The sequence below is a fragment of the Pseudophryne corroboree genome, chromosome 7, assembly GCF_028390025.1.
Source record: "Pseudophryne corroboree isolate aPseCor3 chromosome 7, aPseCor3.hap2, whole genome shotgun sequence".
In the NCBI taxonomy this organism is placed as follows: domain Eukaryota; kingdom Metazoa; phylum Chordata; class Amphibia; order Anura; family Myobatrachidae; genus Pseudophryne; species Pseudophryne corroboree.
Window position 1 is genome coordinate 195,958,759 of NC_086450.1, and position 17,941 is coordinate 195,976,699.

General features: G+C 45.7%; 1 protein-coding gene across 4 annotated transcripts in view; it reads right to left on the bottom strand.

Moving 5' to 3' along the window:
- Nucleotides 1-233: 233 nt before the first annotated feature.
- Nucleotides 234-17,941, bottom strand: part of CATIP (ciliogenesis associated TTC17 interacting protein) — a 114,706-nt gene continuing 96,998 nt past the window's right edge. For all 4 annotated transcript variants that reach the window (XM_063933924.1, XM_063933923.1, XM_063933921.1 and 1 more), the window contains 4 exons: nt 6,725-6,846; nt 5,172-5,248; nt 3,055-3,143; nt 234-606 (listed from right to left, as the gene is read on the bottom strand). In XM_063933924.1, the coding sequence (XP_063789994.1) occupies nt 403-606; nt 3,055-3,143; nt 5,172-5,248; nt 6,725-6,846 (492 nt within the window). In that variant the 3' untranslated portion in view covers nt 234-402. The remainder of the gene's footprint in view (nt 607-3,054; nt 3,144-5,171; nt 5,249-6,724; nt 6,847-17,941) is intronic.

Genomic DNA, 17,941 nt, shown 5'->3' on the forward strand with positions numbered 1-17,941 from the left:
AACGCCTCACACTCTGCTGTTCCTGGGTTAGGTTTTCTGATAAAACAATATAAATGTCTGTGGATACAGCATGTGAAGGCTACAATTAGGAGTTAGAAGTTAAATTTATTTTTCTATTATTAAACAAATTAAGAGAACTGGTAAAAATTTTGGTTTTTATAATCCACGATCAAGGACTATAATGATTGTTGTCTGTAATTGTGTATAACTCATGGAACAAGTATGACCCAATATTTATTTATTTATTTATTAATATTTTGGCTGTCCTGAGCTCTTATAGAGCTCATACTCTTCTGGCTTATTATTTCTGTCTGTCTGACCCTGCTTACAATAAACCACTAAGGAGACATTTAGAATAAACAGCTGATACTGCCAGCTTAGTGTAATTATTACTGGGAAACATTACAACTTGTGCCGACAACCCTGGAAGATCGGAAAGGTATCCCTGTGCTCCTGGGCCGGTGAGAAGGGATGAAAAAAGTCGGCTGCAAAAGCGATGATGTCATCTGGTTTCCTGAGTAGTAAAAACTGCATGAAATCACCCAGAAGGATTTTTATTTCTGGGTGGCGGCGGAGGTAGGTTTCATGTTCTGAGATAAGTTCCTCCTGGAAAAGAGACAACAGAGGTATGTGTAAGGCTGTCTACACATAGGGCCTGAGTGAAAGTTGAATCTACGAATGCTTATTTTCATGTATAAGCAAAGATGCATCTACACACTTGTAGTTTGACATCTGCATTTTAAGATGCACATGCCTTAATCTTAAATCTAGTATATAAATGCATCCAAAGTAAGTATGCCACATCATCAACAACTCCAGGTGGCTTATGTTGGGTGCAAAGTTTAAATCTTGTACTTCAAGATCTGTCTGTCTACCCCTCCCCCAGGGCCCTCTTCCCTCATGTGCTTATCCTTTTCTTACTTTAATAATCTTCAACTGCACCAAATCCAGCAGTCTTCTGCCACCTGATACTTATTCATGTGTCATCTGCTGATGTAGCTATGTTTATTTACCCTGTACTTGTCCTATACTGTCATCAACTGTAAGTTGCTGTTTTCCTGTTTGATTATTTGTTTATGTACTCTGTAATTGGGCGCTGCGGAACCCTTGTGGCGCCATATAAATAAAGGATAATAATAATAATAATAATCTGCATCTGAAAGAGAGGCGTATCATTTCCATCAGTGTGCCCCAGCTATACTGTGCTTGCACGTTAATGACTACGACCCTTGTCTCCAAGATCAGGAGGCCACAGTGCTAGGTGCAGTGTGTCAGTTTTGCACCAAGGTGCATCTTTATAGCGATAAATGTGATTAACGTGGAAATCTACTGTAAATCAGGTCCTTTGGCCTTAAAAATGCAACACCTGTCACCTTTCACCAGTAAATTGACAGGTGACCGAAAGACTGAGGGGTATATTCAATTAGCAGCGATAACGGACTTTTCGCGCGAAAAAACTGACTTTTCCCGCGAAACGCAATTACAGCCAATTCAATTTTCCCGGAAAATTTATCGGTGATAATTTTTTCACTAATTTCACTTCACCTACTCTGAAGCAGGTGAAAAGTTGGGAAAAGTCACTATTTTAAGGTAAAAATGTTTGGATATGGTGCAGAACTCCTGGGACACCCCCGTTAATGACTAATTAGGCACGTTGAAGTTTTTAATTATTTTTAATTGGCCAATAATGACATGTCATTTTTGGGGTGAAAAAGTATAAAGTGATGGAAATTGGGGTTCAAGGTATGGGACAGGTATATTCGGGTGCTTTATGAGTGGGACACGTGTTTTTTAGGCTTGCAGATGGGAGTAATCGGTCTGTTTCCACTTTTTTTTTAAGTACCCTAAAATGACCCAAATATATACTTATACCCATTTTCATGTACCCCAAATTTAATGAGAGCATTTATTTTGCTCAAAAAACTTGCTTTCTATAATTTTTTTGCATTTGTTAAACAGCCATTTCACACAATTTAAGTCCCCAAAAACTCTCTAATGTGATCTCTAACACACTTCTCTTCTGTTTTCCTATGTTAGTTTAGCATTTTTTGGGGTACAGGCTGATTTCCCCATTTTCACCTGCACTTTTCACGGCAAGAATTTTCACGTGAAAATCGTTTGTAAATAAATAGGTCGAAAAACGGAGCATTTTCGCGGCAATTTTCGCCCGATTGCCGCGAAAAAAAATTCGCCCGAAAAATTGCCGCGAATTTGCGGATAATTAAATACCCTAGTGAATCTCTATAGAGGGGCACAGATGCATTGATCCCAGCCATCTTTGAGAGTACAGTGTGCCCTAATTCCCCTATACCCTATTCAATCATACACTTTGTAAAACTGGCATTGTATGCTCTATGGAGGAAATTCAGTTCAGCATGAACGGTCAGACAAAGGCAGTCCGTGACCAATATCTTTTCATGTATAGATATGCAGAAAAATTGCCGCTTAACCTCCCAAATGAAACAGTGTTGTTGGCAGCCAGACATCGCAGGGATATCTGGAGGCACGATTCGGGCAAGGGGCCTCACCCCACTACCACTACCACTGTGCTCAGCACAGGTTATTATTATTCCTAATCGTAGTCCACGTGGATGGTAAATCAGGCAAATGTTTAGAAATAAAGATGGAGCCGCACTCATCCAGTGCGGCTCCATCGCAGGCATGCAGTCCCAAGGTGACTAGGCGATCCGTCTGCATAACCTCGCCGGGAGTGCACAGAGACGCTCTCCCATTACAATGAATGGGGGGCGTCTCTGTCATAGACGCGTGGACGGAGACGCTCCGGCGATAGGCATGCCCACCCACAGACGGAGCCACAATTAGCGCGGCTCCATCTGTATGTGAAAACCCCTAAAAAACTGTTGATCATACGTGTGTCAACCTTTTGAACCTGTCGACCTTAAGCACTGTCGACCTTTTAATCCTGTCAATGTTTTGACCACGTTGACCTAATGCATGTCAACCATATGGGGTCGACCTATTGACTGTCTATCTAGACACGGTCTGTACATTGGACTCACCCCCTGTTACTCATTCATTTCTTTACACATGTACCTTTCTGTCCTGGAATTCTGAAAGTAATTGAGCATCCTCCTCAAAATTCAAAGCCTTCTGTTCAAACACAGGTTTGGGGTCTTCTTCCTCTATAAAGACATTTGGGAAACATGTAAAGGGTATGAACTCCACATAAAAAGCAACCACCAATCCAGCAGATCTGTGGCCAATTCTACCATAAGTACAAGATCTAACACAGCCCAGGAGCACTGGAACTGCAGGATTGCATAAGGGCCTTATCTATTCTGATCACTGGACCAATTCACACACACTGAGTCCGTCACTGTGGTATATTTATCACAATCTACATCTCAGATGCGAATGGAATGTGATGAATTCACCCAAATCTGCCATGTGACATTTCAAGACACTGCAAGGACGTAGTAAATATTGCAAACTGGGAGAGAGCTCACGAGAAATCATCTGTCCCTGCAAATCCTCTCCCCGCACTTCTCAGGGTGTTTTTTGTGAAAGTGTGTTTTAGAACAATGCATAGAGCAGCCACATGACACATTTTAAGAACCCCAAATACTTTTTTAGATGGCCAATAATAGACATCTATACTGTTATCCTAATTGTCTTTTTGTGGGGTACAGGCTGATTTCCCCATTTTCACCTATACTTAACATCTGTAACACAAGCAAGAATTATCGCGCTATTGCCAATTTTGATATTTTATAATTGAATTGTGCAATAAATGGAAGTGCATACTGGTGATAAGTGGAATTATTGCGCAATGATGCAGTTAATGCATTATCTTGGCTAATTGATTTGCCCCTTAAATGGACACTCTGATTGGTCACCAAAAATGCCAAAATGGCCAACCAACCATATTGTCAAGTGTGTGGACAGTGTAAGGCATGCAAAGGACCAGTTTCGTAAACAGATCCATTGATCTCTGTGCCCTGATGTAAATGTCCATGGGATACCAATGTAATACCCTGCCAAGGGCAAGGGAGACAACAAGACACCATTGTCCTGCTGTGTACTTGTGTACTGCACATATCACTGCTGGATGTGAAAGCCGGGTAGGAGGCACATCAGATCAATTCTCCCTAGGCTACATTATTTTATAGCATTTCGTAGTGTGTGGAATGAAAAAGGAAATTTGTCTAATTCTTTCTGAATGTAACCAGAAAATAAAACAAAAAAATTTATTTAAACAGAGTCCCAGTGAGTAATCTCCACCAGTGTACAAGATGGGAGTGCTTTAGGCAGTTAAAGTAATATAAACATCTCAGTAGCAGGTGCAGTATAGGAAATTATAGTACGGGGCAATAAAAAACTATTTAGTAACAGTTATTTATAAAGAGAACACATTCTGCAGCACTTTACAGAGCATATATGGCCATTTACATCAGCCCAGCCCCAGTGAGGCTTAGATGTATAGACACATTACACACTAGTGTTCATTTTTGTTGGGAGCCAGTTAACCTACCAGTATATTTTTGGATTGTGGGAGAAAACCCATGCAAACACGGGGAGAATATACAAACTCCACACAGTTAGGTCCATGGTGGAAATTGAACCTAAGAAATCAGTGTTGTAAGGCAATAATGCTAACCATTACACTATCCGTGCTGCCAAATCAGAGGAGCATTATGATATAAAAATAATAATTTTGTTTTCCTTATTTTATCAACATTGGTTTACAGTGTTTGATGTTTTACCCAGAAAGATTAGTATGAATCTGTGGACTGTGGCACTGCTTGCTTGTTATGTGTACCAGGCTAGTAAGCAGCACATTACAGTGGTGTGTAATCGTCTCCTTCTGAAGACATTCACTTATCATTAATGGTGTATGGGGAATATGAAAAGGTAACAAAGCTAGTACGGAATAGAAATCTGAATTTAGGATGCTTTTAGGATTGGAAGGACAATCATTAGCCTTTAATTTCTAAGGTGATATGCATACTGTATGGTCATTAATAAACCACGTACTGTATATCCATTTTTGAGTACCATATTGTCTTTCAAGAGTATTATTGTTTGAATGAAGGCCCAAAGAAATAATTTGTATCATCAATTTTAGCTCAGGGTAGCAATAACAGGTTGGTCGTGAAAAATGGATCTGTTAAAAAAAAAAATGTACTCAGGGCTGTCAAGATGTCACTTACCCGGTTCGGATAATATGGGCATCTGTGTAATTTTCATGGTGATGTCAGTACCAACCTGGACTCTGCTGAACAAATGCCTGTGAGAAACAGAAAGAGTGTAATAAAAATCAGACTAAGCGCATTGGCTAATTAATTGGCACTAATGCTTTACAGATGGAGACATTTCCACATAAGCATAGTGTAAATATATACTTCTATAATGCAAGCACCCCACCTCTGATTCTTCAATGGGGAGGTTGCTGTATTTCCGTACTGACCCCTCAATTACTGACTCCAGTCACCTGACCTATCAGAACTTCTGATACCACAATTTGCTGTATAATACACACTCTGTCACCTTATATGTTTCCCCATCTCTTGTTTCTGTCTGTTTTTCTTTAAGGCCCGTATTCACGGGCCGATGTGGGAGAGATGTGTGCTGAGCGAACCGCTCAGCACACATTTCTCCCACCGCTTAGCACAGCGTGATGTGTGCTGAGCGTGCAGGGGGAGACGGGGGGGGGGGGGGCGCTCATCTCACCCAGCGGGTGAAGTGAGCGACCTGCTAGATTGCAGGCCAATCTAGCACCAGCGATAGCGATGCGCGGGGCTGTGCATCGCTAACGCTGTAGGGGGTACACACGGAGCGATCATGCTTATAATCTAAGCAATCTAGTCAGATTGTTTAGATTATCGCTCCATGAGTAGCCCCCTTAAGATTGTAAACTCCTTGAGCAGCGTTCTTATTCCTATTGTCTCATGTTTGTGTAAATATTAATAGAACGCAAATGTTTCAAAGCTCTGTCTGTAATAGTAACTCTATACAGCGCAACTGAAGATTTATACATGGATCAAAGTTATGTGACAGCTTTTATGTTGTGTTCTTTTATTGTGTGTTTTCAGAAATGGAACATGAATAATGTCTCTGGATAGTACTGAAGCAGTAGATCTCGCTGAGTCATTGGTATGTGGTTAAACACTGACCTAAAGTCAGTAACCACTCAGGATTTCTTCATCATCATTAACAGACCAAGAATAATTACCCCCTGCACTCAGGGTCAGTTATGCCCTGACTAACCACCTCCCTTTGTGGCACGTGGTCTCTATGCTCAATATAATGTCTGTGGTGCATATTTCTTAGGGATGCGAACATGTGACCAGGGCTCGGGATCCCAGCGGTCACCATGCCGACGCCGGAATCCTGACCGATCACAATTTTGCCCGGCGGAATGCAGACACACAGGGTCTATTCCCACTCGTGGGTGTCCACGACACCCACAGAGTGGAAATAGAACCTGTGGTGAGCGCAGGTTGGTTTGCTGACCGCCGGGATCTCGGGTGCAGGCAACGCGTTACCAACACATTTCTTAGAAGCAATAGACACGAAAGAATTCCTATATTCCACAGACACCGATAAAATTACCATTTTGCTAGTTTAGAATATAAAAATAAACGGCTGACTGGATGCTATAGATTATAGGTCTTATGTGCCAGATATTTAACCAAATATCCCTCTCATTCTGACCCGCAGTGATAATATAACACGCTCTTGTATCCTGTGCAGGTAGCATTACCCATCTGGTAGAAAGTAGCACTGCCATGTGGTAGGGATATCCTCCGAATGTATTGTCCTTTCTAAGCCGTAAACCTCCACTGTTGTTTTGCCAATAACCTGATAACGGAATCCAAGCTGTCGCTGTAACACGCAGAATAACATACAGTGAGCAATGTTGGCAACTGCAATATAATGTATTCTGTGATAAGATTCAAGGTTTTAAATGTTAGTTCCTCAACTCGCTCATTAACCCCTACATGCCACGTATGATGGCTATTCCTGAAAGAGCAGATGCTAATTACTTAGTCACTGCTCTACATTGTACGTATGTTATTTTTATTTTTCTGTGACCCTTGGTTTCATTTCTTTTTTACTTCATAATGGGATGTTTGTTTTGGAAAATGTTCCTAATAGTTTAAGATCAAGAAGTTATGCCAAAGGGAAATAGAATTGGATAATGATAATGGTACACACAGATGGCAATCGTATATATATATATATATATATATATATATATATATATATATATATAAAGGCACCCACCCATGGCCCAATGTGTCCCCAAACAATACATCATGAGCGACGAGATCCGGTGGGGTGCACACTTACACACATACACACTTGCCAATGCTAGGCGGGGGGAGCAGGTTTTATGCAGAAAGCATGGCATCGTTCACCACCTCCTCAGATTTTTCTGCATGTTCAAAAGATCTGGGGAGACGACGAACGACCCTCGGGTTAAGTGCATCGCATAGTTTAAACTATGTGTCGTTCCAAACGGTTGGAAGTGCCCACATTGTTTAAAATATGGTGCCGCGTGGTGGGCCTTAAGATGGGCAGCACTGTTATCATCAGATCCTCTCCCAGAATTAATGAATGTTTCTGTCACTGCCCTCTTATACCCCTTTTCCACTGTGTAGCACGGGTCGCAGCCGTGTCGCCTGACACGGCTGCAATCCGTGCTACAGCCCCCTTTTACACAGCGCTCACCAACCCGGCATACTGTTGGGTTGGTGACGCTGCTAGTGACGCGGCAGGGGCCGCGCTGGGAGATCACATGATCTCCCAGCGTCCGTCCTCCCATACACTATGAACGGCAGCCATGCTCCCGTTCACACTAGACAGCTTACCGGGTTGAACACGTGTTCAACCCGGCTAGCTACCAGGGTAGGATTCCCAGATCACTTGATCCGGGAATTTGCAGGGGGACCCTTTTCCACTAGGGAAAAACACGGGTAAATGCGCGCCCCCGCACATTTACCAGTGTTAAAAAAGCTAGTGGAAAAATAAGAATTTACTTACCGATAATTCTATTTCTCGGAGTCCGTAGTGGATGCTGGGGTTCCTGAAAGGACCATGGGGAATAGCGGCTCCGCAGGAGACAGGGCACAAAAAGTAAAGCTTTAGGATCAGGTGGTGTGCACTGGCTCCTCCCCCTATGACCCTCCTCCAAGCCAGTTAGGTACTCTGCCCGGACGAGCGTACACAATAAGGGAGGAATTTTGAATCCCGGGTAAGACTCATACCAGCCACACCAATCACACCGTACAACTTGTGATCTAAACCCAGTTAACAGTATGATAACAGCGGAGCCTCTGAAAAGATGGCTCACAACAATAATAACCCGATTTTTGTAACTATGTACAAGTATTGCAGATAATCCGCACTTGGGATGGGCGCCCAGCATCCACTACGGACTCCGAGAAATAGAATTATCGGTAAGTAAATTCTTATTTTCTCTATCGTCCTAGTGGATGCTGGGGTTCCTGAAAGGACCATGGGGATTATACCAAAGCTCCCAAACGGGCGGGAGAGTGCGGATGACTCTGCAGCACCGAATGAGAGAACTCCAGGTCCTCTTTTGCCAGGATATCAAATTTGTAGAATTTTACAAACGTGTTCTCCCCTGACCACGTAGCTGCTCGGCAGAGTTGTAATGCCGAGACCTCTCGGGCAGCCGCCCAAGATGAGCCCACCTTCCTTGTGGAATGGGCCTTAACCGATTTAGACTGTGGCAGGCCTGCCTCAGAATGTGCAAGTTGAATTGTGTTACAAATCCAACGAGCAATCGACTGCTTAGAAGCAGGCGCACCCAACTTGTTGGGTGCATACAGTATAAACAGCGAGTCAGATTTTCTGACTCCAGCTGTCCTGGAATATATTTTCAGGGCCCTGACAACTTCTAGCAACTTGGAGTCCTCCAAGTCCCTAGTAGGTGCAAGGCACCACAATAAGCTGGTTCAGGTGAAACACTGACACCACCTTAGGGAGAGAACTGGGGACGAGTCCGCAGCTCTGCCCTGTCCGAATGGACAAACAGATATGGGCTTTTTTGAGAAAAAACCACCAATTTGACACTCGCCTGGTCCAGGCCAGGGCCAAGAGCATGGTCACTTTTTATGTGAGATGCTGCAAATCCACATATTTGACTGGTTTTAAACCAATGTGATTTGAGAAATCCCAGAACTACGTTGAGATCCCACAGTGCCACTGGAGGCACAAAAAAGGGGTTTGTATATGCAATACTCCCTTGACAAACTTCTGGACTTCAGGAACTGAAGCCAATTCTTTCTGGAAGAAAATTTACAGGGCCGAATTTGAACCTTAATGGACCCCAATTTGAGGCCCATAGACACTCCTGTTTGCAGGAAATGCAGGAAACGACCGAGTTGAAATTTCTTTGTGGGGCCTTCCTGGCCTCACACCACGCAACAAATTTTCGCCACACGTGGTGATAATGTTGTGCGGTCACCTCCTTTCTGGCTTTGACCAGGGTAGGAATGACCTCTTCCGGAATGCCTTTTTTCCCTTAGGATCCGGCTTTCCATCGCCATGCCGACAAACGCAGCTGCGGTAAGTCTTGGAACAGACATGGTACTTGCTGAAGCAAGTCCCTTCTTAGCGGCAGAGGCCATAAGACCTCTGTAAGCATCTCTTGAAGTTCCGGGTACCAAGTCCTTCTTGGCCAATCCGGAGCCATGAGTATAGTTCTTACTCCTCTACGTCTTATAATTCTCAGCACCTTAGGTATGAGAAGCAGAGGAGGGAACACATACACCGACTGGTACACCCACGGTGTTACCAGAACGTCCACATCTATTGCCTGAGGGTCCCTTGACCTGGCGCAATACCTGTCCCGTTTTTTGTTCAGACGGGACGCCATCATGTCCACCTTTGGTATTTCCCAACGGTTTACAATCATGTGGAAAAAACTTCTCAATGAAGTTTCCACTCTCCCGGGTGGAGGTCGTGCTGAGGAAGTCTGCTTCCCAGTTTCCATTCCCGGGATGAAACACTGCTGACAGTGTTATCACATGATTTTCCGCCCAGCGAAAAGTCCTTGCAGTTTCTGCCATTGCCCTCCTGCTTCTTGTGTCGCCCTGTCTGTTTACGTGGGCGACTGCCGTGATGTTTTTCCCACTGGATCAATACCGGCTGACCTTGAAGCAGAGGTCTTGCTAAGCTTAGAGCATTATAAAGTTACCCTTAGCTCCAGTATATTTATGTGGAGAAAAGTCTCCATACTTGATCACACTCCCTGGAAATTTTTCCCTTGTGTGACTGCTCCCCAGCCTCTCAGGCTCGGCTCCGTGGTTACCAGCATCCAATCCTGAATGCCGAATCTGCGGCCCTCTAGAAGATGAGCACTCTATAACCACCACAGGAGAGACACCCTTGTCCTTGGATATTGGGTTATCCGCTGATGCATCTGAAGATGCGATCCGGACCATTTGTCCAGCAGATCCCACTGAAAAGTTCTTACGTGAAATCTGCCGAATGGAATTGCTTCGTAGGAAGCCACCATTTTTACCAGGACCCTTGTGCAATGATGCACTGTTTTTAGGAGGTTCCTGACTTGCTCGGATAACTCCCTGGCTTTCTCTTCCGGGAGAAACACCTTTTTCTGGACTGTGTCCAGAATCATCCCTAGGCACAGCAGACGTGTCGTCGGGATCAGCTGCGATTTTGGAATATTTAGAAACCACCCGTGCTGATTGTAGCAGTATCCGAGATAGTGCTACTCCGACCTCCAACTGTTCCCTGGACTATGCCCCTATCAGGAGATCGTCCAAGTAAGGGATAATTAAGACGCCTTTTCTTCGAAGAAGAATCATCAATTCGGCCATTACCTTGGTAAAGACCCCGGGGTGCCGTGGACAATCCAAACGGCAGCGTCTGAAACTGATAGTGACAGTTCTGCACCACGAACCTGAGGTACCCTTAGTGAGAAGGGCAAATTTGGGACATAGAGGTAAGCATCCCTGATGTCCCGGGACACTATATAGTCCCCTTCTTCCTGGTTCGTTATCACTGCTCTGAGTGACTTCATCTTAATTTGAACCTTTGTAAGTGTTCAAAAAAAAAATTTTTTAGAATAAGTCTCACCTAGCCTTCTGGCTTCAGTACCACAATATAGTGTGGAATAATACCCCTTTTCTGTAGTAGGAGGGGTAATTTAATTGTCACCTGCTGGGAACACAGCTTGTGAATTTTTTTTTTTTCCCCATACTACCTCCTTGTCGGAGGGAGACTTGGTAAAGCAGACTTCAGGAGCCTGCGAAGGGGAAACGTCTCGACATTCCCATCTGTACCCCCGGGATACTACTTGTAGGATCCAGGGGTCCTGTACGGTCTCAGCGCCATGCTGAGAACTTGTCAGACGCGGTGGAACGCTTCTGTTCCTGGGAATAGGCTGCCTGTTGCAGTCTTCTTCCCTTTCCTCTATCCCTGGGCAGATATGATCTTATAGGGACGAGAGGACTGAGGCTGAAAAGACGGTGTCTTTTTCTGCAGAGATGTGACTTAGGGTAAAATAACGGTGGATTTTCCAGCAGTTGCCGTGACCACCAGGTCCGATGGACCGACCCCAAACAAGTCCTCTTCCTTTATACGGCCATACTGTGCCGTTTGGAATCTGCATCACCTGACCACTGTCGTGTCCATAACATCTTCTGGCAGTTATGGACATCGCGTTTATTCATGATGCCAGAGTGCAAATATCCCTCTGTGCATCTCGCATATATAGAAATGCTCTATAGTCAATAAAATACTGTCCCTGTCAAGGGTATCAATATTTTTAGTCAGGGAATCCGACCAAGCCACCCTAGCTCTGCACATCCAGGCTGAGGCGATCGCTGGCCGCAGTATAACACCAGTATGTGTGTATATACTTTTTATTATATTTTCCAGCCTTGTCAGCTGGTCCTTGAGGACGGCCCTATCTATAGACGGTACCGCCACTTGTTTTGATAAGCGTGTGAGCGCCTTATCCACCTTAAGGGGTGTTTCCCAACGCGCCCTAACTTCTGGCGGGAAAGGGTATACCGCCCATAATTTTCTATCGGGGGGAACCCACGCATCATCACACACTTTATTTAATTTATCTGATTCAGGAAAAACTACGGTAGTTTTTTCACATCCCACATAATACCCTCTTTTGTGGTACTTGTAGTATCAGAAATACGTAACACCTCCTTCATTGCCTTTAACGTGTGGCCCTAATAAGGAATACGTTTGTTTATTCACCGTCGACACTGGATTCAGTGTCCCTGTCTGTGTCTGTGTCGACCGACTAAAGTAAACGGGCGTTTTAAAACCCTTGACGGTGTTTTTGAGACGTCTGGACCGTACTAATTGTTTGTCGGCCGTCTCATGTCGTCAACCGACCTTGCAGCGTGTTGACATTATCACGTAATTTCCTAAATAAGCCATCCATTCCGGTGTCGACTCCCTAGAGAGTGACATCACCATTACAGGCAATTGCTCCGCCTCCTCACCAACATCGTCCTCCTACCTGTCGACACACACGTACCGACACACAGCACACACACAGGGAATGCTCTGATAGAGGACAGGACCCACTAGCCCTTTGGAGAGACAGAGGGAGAGTTTGCCAGCACACACCAAAAACGCTATAATTATATAGGGACAACCTTATATAAGTGTTTTCCCTTATAGCATCTTAATATATATATAAGCATATCGCCAAATTAGTGCCCCCCCTCTCTGTTTTAACCCTGTTTCTGTAGTGCAGTGCAGGGGAGAGCCTGGGAGCCTTCCCTCCAGCCTTTCTGTGAGGGAAAATGGCGCTGTGTGCTGAGGAGATAGGCCCCGCCCCTTTTTCGGCGGCCTCGTCTCCCGCTCTTAACGGATTCTGGCAGGGGTTAAATATCTCCATATAGCCTCCGGAGGCTATATGTGAGGTATTTTTAGCCAAAATAGGTATTCATTTGCCTCCCAGGGCGCCCCCCTCCCAGCGCCCTGCACCCTCAGTGACTGCCGTGTGAAGTGTGCTGAGAGGAAAATGGCGCACAGCTGCAGTGCTGTGCGCTACCTTTAGAAGACTGAGGAGTCTTCTGCCGCCGATTCTGGACCTCTTCTTACTTCAGCATCTGCAAGGGGGCCGGCGGCAAGGCTCCGGTGACCATCCAGGCTGTACCTGTGATCGTCCCTCTGGAGCTGATGTCCAGTAGCCAAGAAGCCAATCCATCCTGCACGCAGGTGAGTTCACTTCTTCTCCCCTAAGTCCCTCGTTGCAGTGATCCTGTTGCCAGCAGGACTCACTGTAAAATAAAAAACCTAAGCTAAACTTTCCTAAGCAGCTCTTTAGGAGAGCCACCTAGATTGCACCCTTCTCGGCCGGGCACAAAATCTAACTGGCTTGGAGGAGGGTCATAGGGGGAGGAGCCAGTGCACACCACCTGATCCTAAAGCTTTACTTTTTGTGCCCTGTCTCCTGCGGAGCCGCTATTCCCCATGGTCCTTTCAGGAACCCCAGCATCCACTAGGACGATAGAGAAAGGGGTATTAGTGAAACATCATTTCTACAGCAGGATACATTGGTATCCACAGGAAACCATTGGGGTGTAGAGTGGATCTTGAACCAGAGGCACCAACAGGCTAAAGCTTTAGGCTGTCCCAGGATGCATTGGAGCCTCCTCTATAACCCCACCTCCAGGAACTGGAGCTCAGTTTCGAGTTGATGCCTGCAGCAGCAGGTCAACTAACAGGAGGGTTGCACTGGCAGCCCTGAAAAAGCTTTTCTAAGAAGATTTCTTCAACTGGGATGTCAGCGCTGTATGTCTGGGTGACACTTCAGCGCTGCAGCATCCAAGCGGCATCGCATACTCCCGCAGCTCAGTCCCGGGTACATGCGGCAGAGACGCTCTGGCTTAGGCACACAGTCACAGACCGCTCTCCTGGATTGCGTGGCTGCTATGGGGAGAAAGTAAGAGGGCCCCCAGGCGGGACCCACCATTAAATCGCATTCTGTCTGCGACCTAGGGAGACCGTCACCGAGCAGGGACCCAGTAGACCGCCAGGGTGTAAGAGTACAGGTCGGGAGTACTAACGCCACATTTAATAAAGCTCTGTAGTACCGGCGGTGGAAGTCCAGCATAGGGGAACCGGCGCTTGACCTGTAGTCCTTCCCCCCGGGCCCAGGGCGCCATCTCAACATAGATTTCCCACCCTGGAGCTGCCTCACACTCTCCCTTATTCCCTGACAGAGACGCTGGGCGCCATTTTATGAGCATAGCTGCTACTGGTCTCTGGGATTGCAGGGCAAGGTCTCCCTTTTAAAGCCCCTGTATACAGCGCTGTGATTTTACAAACACTTGAGTATTCTACATGTCTTTATACAGATAGTGTTAGTTAATAAAGAGTGTACCTGTTACAGAATATAATGTGCGAGTATTCTGATATATACCTCCAGTCTAGGACTGTGATGTTATTTATATATATATATATATATATAATACAGTGCAGCTTTATTGTGATAATTTCTACATTGCCTATGACTGTATGGGCCTGTATCTGCTGTGTGGTTCCACTCTCAGTGTTTCCTAGATATAACTGTCACTATATTCTGTACCCTAAGATGCTAGGTGCGTCTGGGTCCGCTAAAATAGTGCGTCACAGTATTTTTTCAATACGTATATTCTACTGTGTACTCATTATTCGCAGGTATTGTACTTTGTCTGGCAATATCGTACTCTGTTGTTGCATTCTCAGATAATGTCTAACAGAAAGGGCTGTAAATCAGTGGAAGCTCCTGCATCATGCAGAGCATGCTCCAGGGATTTACCAGACGGGAAAGTGTTATATGATGGTATGTGTCCTAATTGCCATACACCTCTCAGTCAGTCCGCAGCTCCTGCACTTGCAATGGAGCCACCCTGGTGGAGCGCCTAATGCCCCCTATGGAACCACCGGTGCCATTGCCATCTCATATTGTCCCTCTGGTTAATCCGCTTTTTGGCAGAAAATTTGTCTAACCAGACTGCAGCAAATAAATCAGTCTCTGGTTAGACAGAAACTTACACCAGGTCACTACAGTGTCTCTGGGTCCTCCTCGCAATCCAAATACCTCTCTGATGGATCATCTGAAGAGGAAGGAGAGCATACAGTCCTGTCAGACACTGAATCCTGCGCTACTGATGAGGATTCTCCCTTGCAGATTGATGTCCCTGCTTTAGTGGATGCTAATAAGCATTTCCTTCAAATCACTGATCATGAGGATTCCACTACTGTGGCAAAATTTAAACAGCAGAAAGTGGTTAAAACTATATTACCCCATTCTGATCATCTTGTGGACATCAGGTGGGAACCCTGGTCTAATCCAGAGAAGAAATTCCCTCTGCCAAAACGGGCTTTGGCTCGCTATCCTCTCCTTGCAGAGTTATGTAACATATGGCAAACTTCACATGGTGGATTCTCATGTCACCCGCCCCGTGGTGTTGTCCACTCTGCCTGTCACCACTGTCACCTCACAGAAGGAACAGATAAGTGTGTGGAGGGATGCCTGACACATACATATATATACTCCCTTACTGGAGCCATTCATAGACCTACTATAGCTGCCTCTTTGGTTGCAATAAGGCATGGATTCAGGCATTAGAAGAAGAGCTGCTTGAGGATATATCTGTCATGCCAGAAAATACCTGTCTCACAATACCACCGCCGCCTATATGATCAGGAGGCGTCCTCTGAGGCGGGTATATGGCAGCCAAGGCGTTGACCACATCTTTCCTGGCTCGCCGTATACTATGGTTGAGGTCATGGAAAGTGGACCTGGACTCCAAAAGACCTTGGAGGTACTCCCCTTCACTGGGTACATTATGTTTGGGGAAGACCTAAATAAAATAGTGTCATAAATAGCAGCTGCTAAGATGCCTTTTCTCCCCAATTCTAATGCTTCTGCACAGAAGGCATTAGGTACCACTTTTCATTCCTTTTGGTCTCAAGGGTATGCAAAAGGTCCGGCATACCCGAGACAATCTCGTGCTCCCAATACCACAAAGCCCAAGGATAAACAATCTTGGGCATCCCGTCAGCCTGCTTGAAAACATGACAATCCTGCTGCATGACAGAGCGGGCCTCCCTCGCCAGTTTGACACTACGGCTCTCCCTTTGGATCCGTTGAAGGTGCAAGCTCTACAGACTGTGACGAGTTCTCTCATGAGTACAGGAGAGGTTATGCGGGTACCTCAGTCCTTAAGAGGCAGAGGTTACTTTTCGACCCTGTTTCTATAGCGAACAATGGGTTTTTCCGTCCTATACTCAACCTCAAATCTCTGAACAAGTTTGTGAGAGTGTTCAGGTTTTGTAGGAAATGCTGCACTCAATTGTGCTGGCTATGGAACCTGGAGACTATATGGTATCCCTGGATATACAGGATGCATACCTGCATATACCTATTGCCATATCGCATCAGCAGTTTCTGCTGTTTGCTAATGGCAACCTCCATTCCAATTCCAGACTCTACGGATCCTCGGATCTTCACCAAGGTCATGGCCGTGATGACGGCTCATCTGTCGCCAGGGACCTGCTGATTCTGGAAAATTCCCACAAAGTCCTTCTATGTCATCTGCAATTGACAGGTAACCTTCCTGCAAGTCCATGGGTGGCTTATCACTGGAAGAAGTCCTCGCTGGTCCCAGCTCAGAGCATGGTGCACCTGGTGGCACTCCTGGATACGCACAGTCAGAGAAGATTCAGGACTGGATAAGACACTTCATCGTAACCCCAGAGTGTCAATACACTCAGCGATGCAAGTACTTGGCCTGATGGTGTCGACCTTTCATATACTAGAGTACCCTCAATTTCATTCCTGCCCACTACAGAGGTTAATCCTTTCCAAGTGGGATGGTCTGCCTCATTGGATCAGATCTCTTATGATCTCTTTGACGTCGGAGGTTCGCCTGTCGCTCTCTTGGTGGCTCCAGGACCAGCAATTGAGCAGGGGCCATCCCTTCTGTGTCCCCGACTGGGTCCTATTGACAACGGACGCCAGTCTGAGGGGATGGGAAGCGGTGTCGAGAGCAACACTCTTTTCAAGGTTGTTAGACCAAGGAGGAATCACTCCTTCCAATAAATATTCTGGAGCTGAGGGCAGTGTTCAATGCACTATTTCTCATCCTGCCACTAGAACAGAACAGGCCTGTTCAAGTACGATTAGACAACGCCACCACAATGGCATACATAAACCATCAAGGCGGCTCTCAAATCTGAATGACAAGGATGGAAGTGTCAAAAATCCTTTGTTGGGCGGTATACCATCTGCCAGCCATATCAGCAGTGTTCATTCCAGGTGTCCTGAACTTGGAAGCGCCAGGATGTGCACGCCGGAGAGTGGAGTCTTCCAGAAGTCTTTCAACTGCTTGTGGACAGGTGGGCCCTACCGGACGAAGACATCATGGCGTCTCGACACAATCACAAAGTTCCAGTCATCGGATCAAGGACCAGGGATCCTCAAGCAGCGTTCGTGGACACACTGGCGGTATTATGGAACGTTCGGCTGCCCTGTGGTTCCCTCCAGTGTCATTTCTGTCCAGGGTACTATGGAAGTTCAAACAAGAAGGAGGAATACTACTTCTATTCGCTCCAGTGTGGCCTCGAAAGCAATGGTTCTCAGACCTGCAGGGTCTATCGACAGAGAATCCCCTTCTACTTTCGCAGCGACCTCCTCGTACAGGGCCCTTGTGTCTTCCTAGACCTGGCCAGACTGGCTTTAACGGCGTGGCTCTTGAAGCATCACTCCTGATGGCCAGAGGTTTCTCTGAGGCGTGTATTCAGACTATGTTGAAAGCCCGCAAACTGGTCTCTGCCCGGATTTAATACAGGGTTTGGAATTCTTACTTCACCTGGTGTGCTGATAAGAATTATGATGTCTCTACGTTCAGAACTTCCAGAATCTGGCTTTTCTGCAATGAGGCCTTGACTTAGGTCTCCGTCT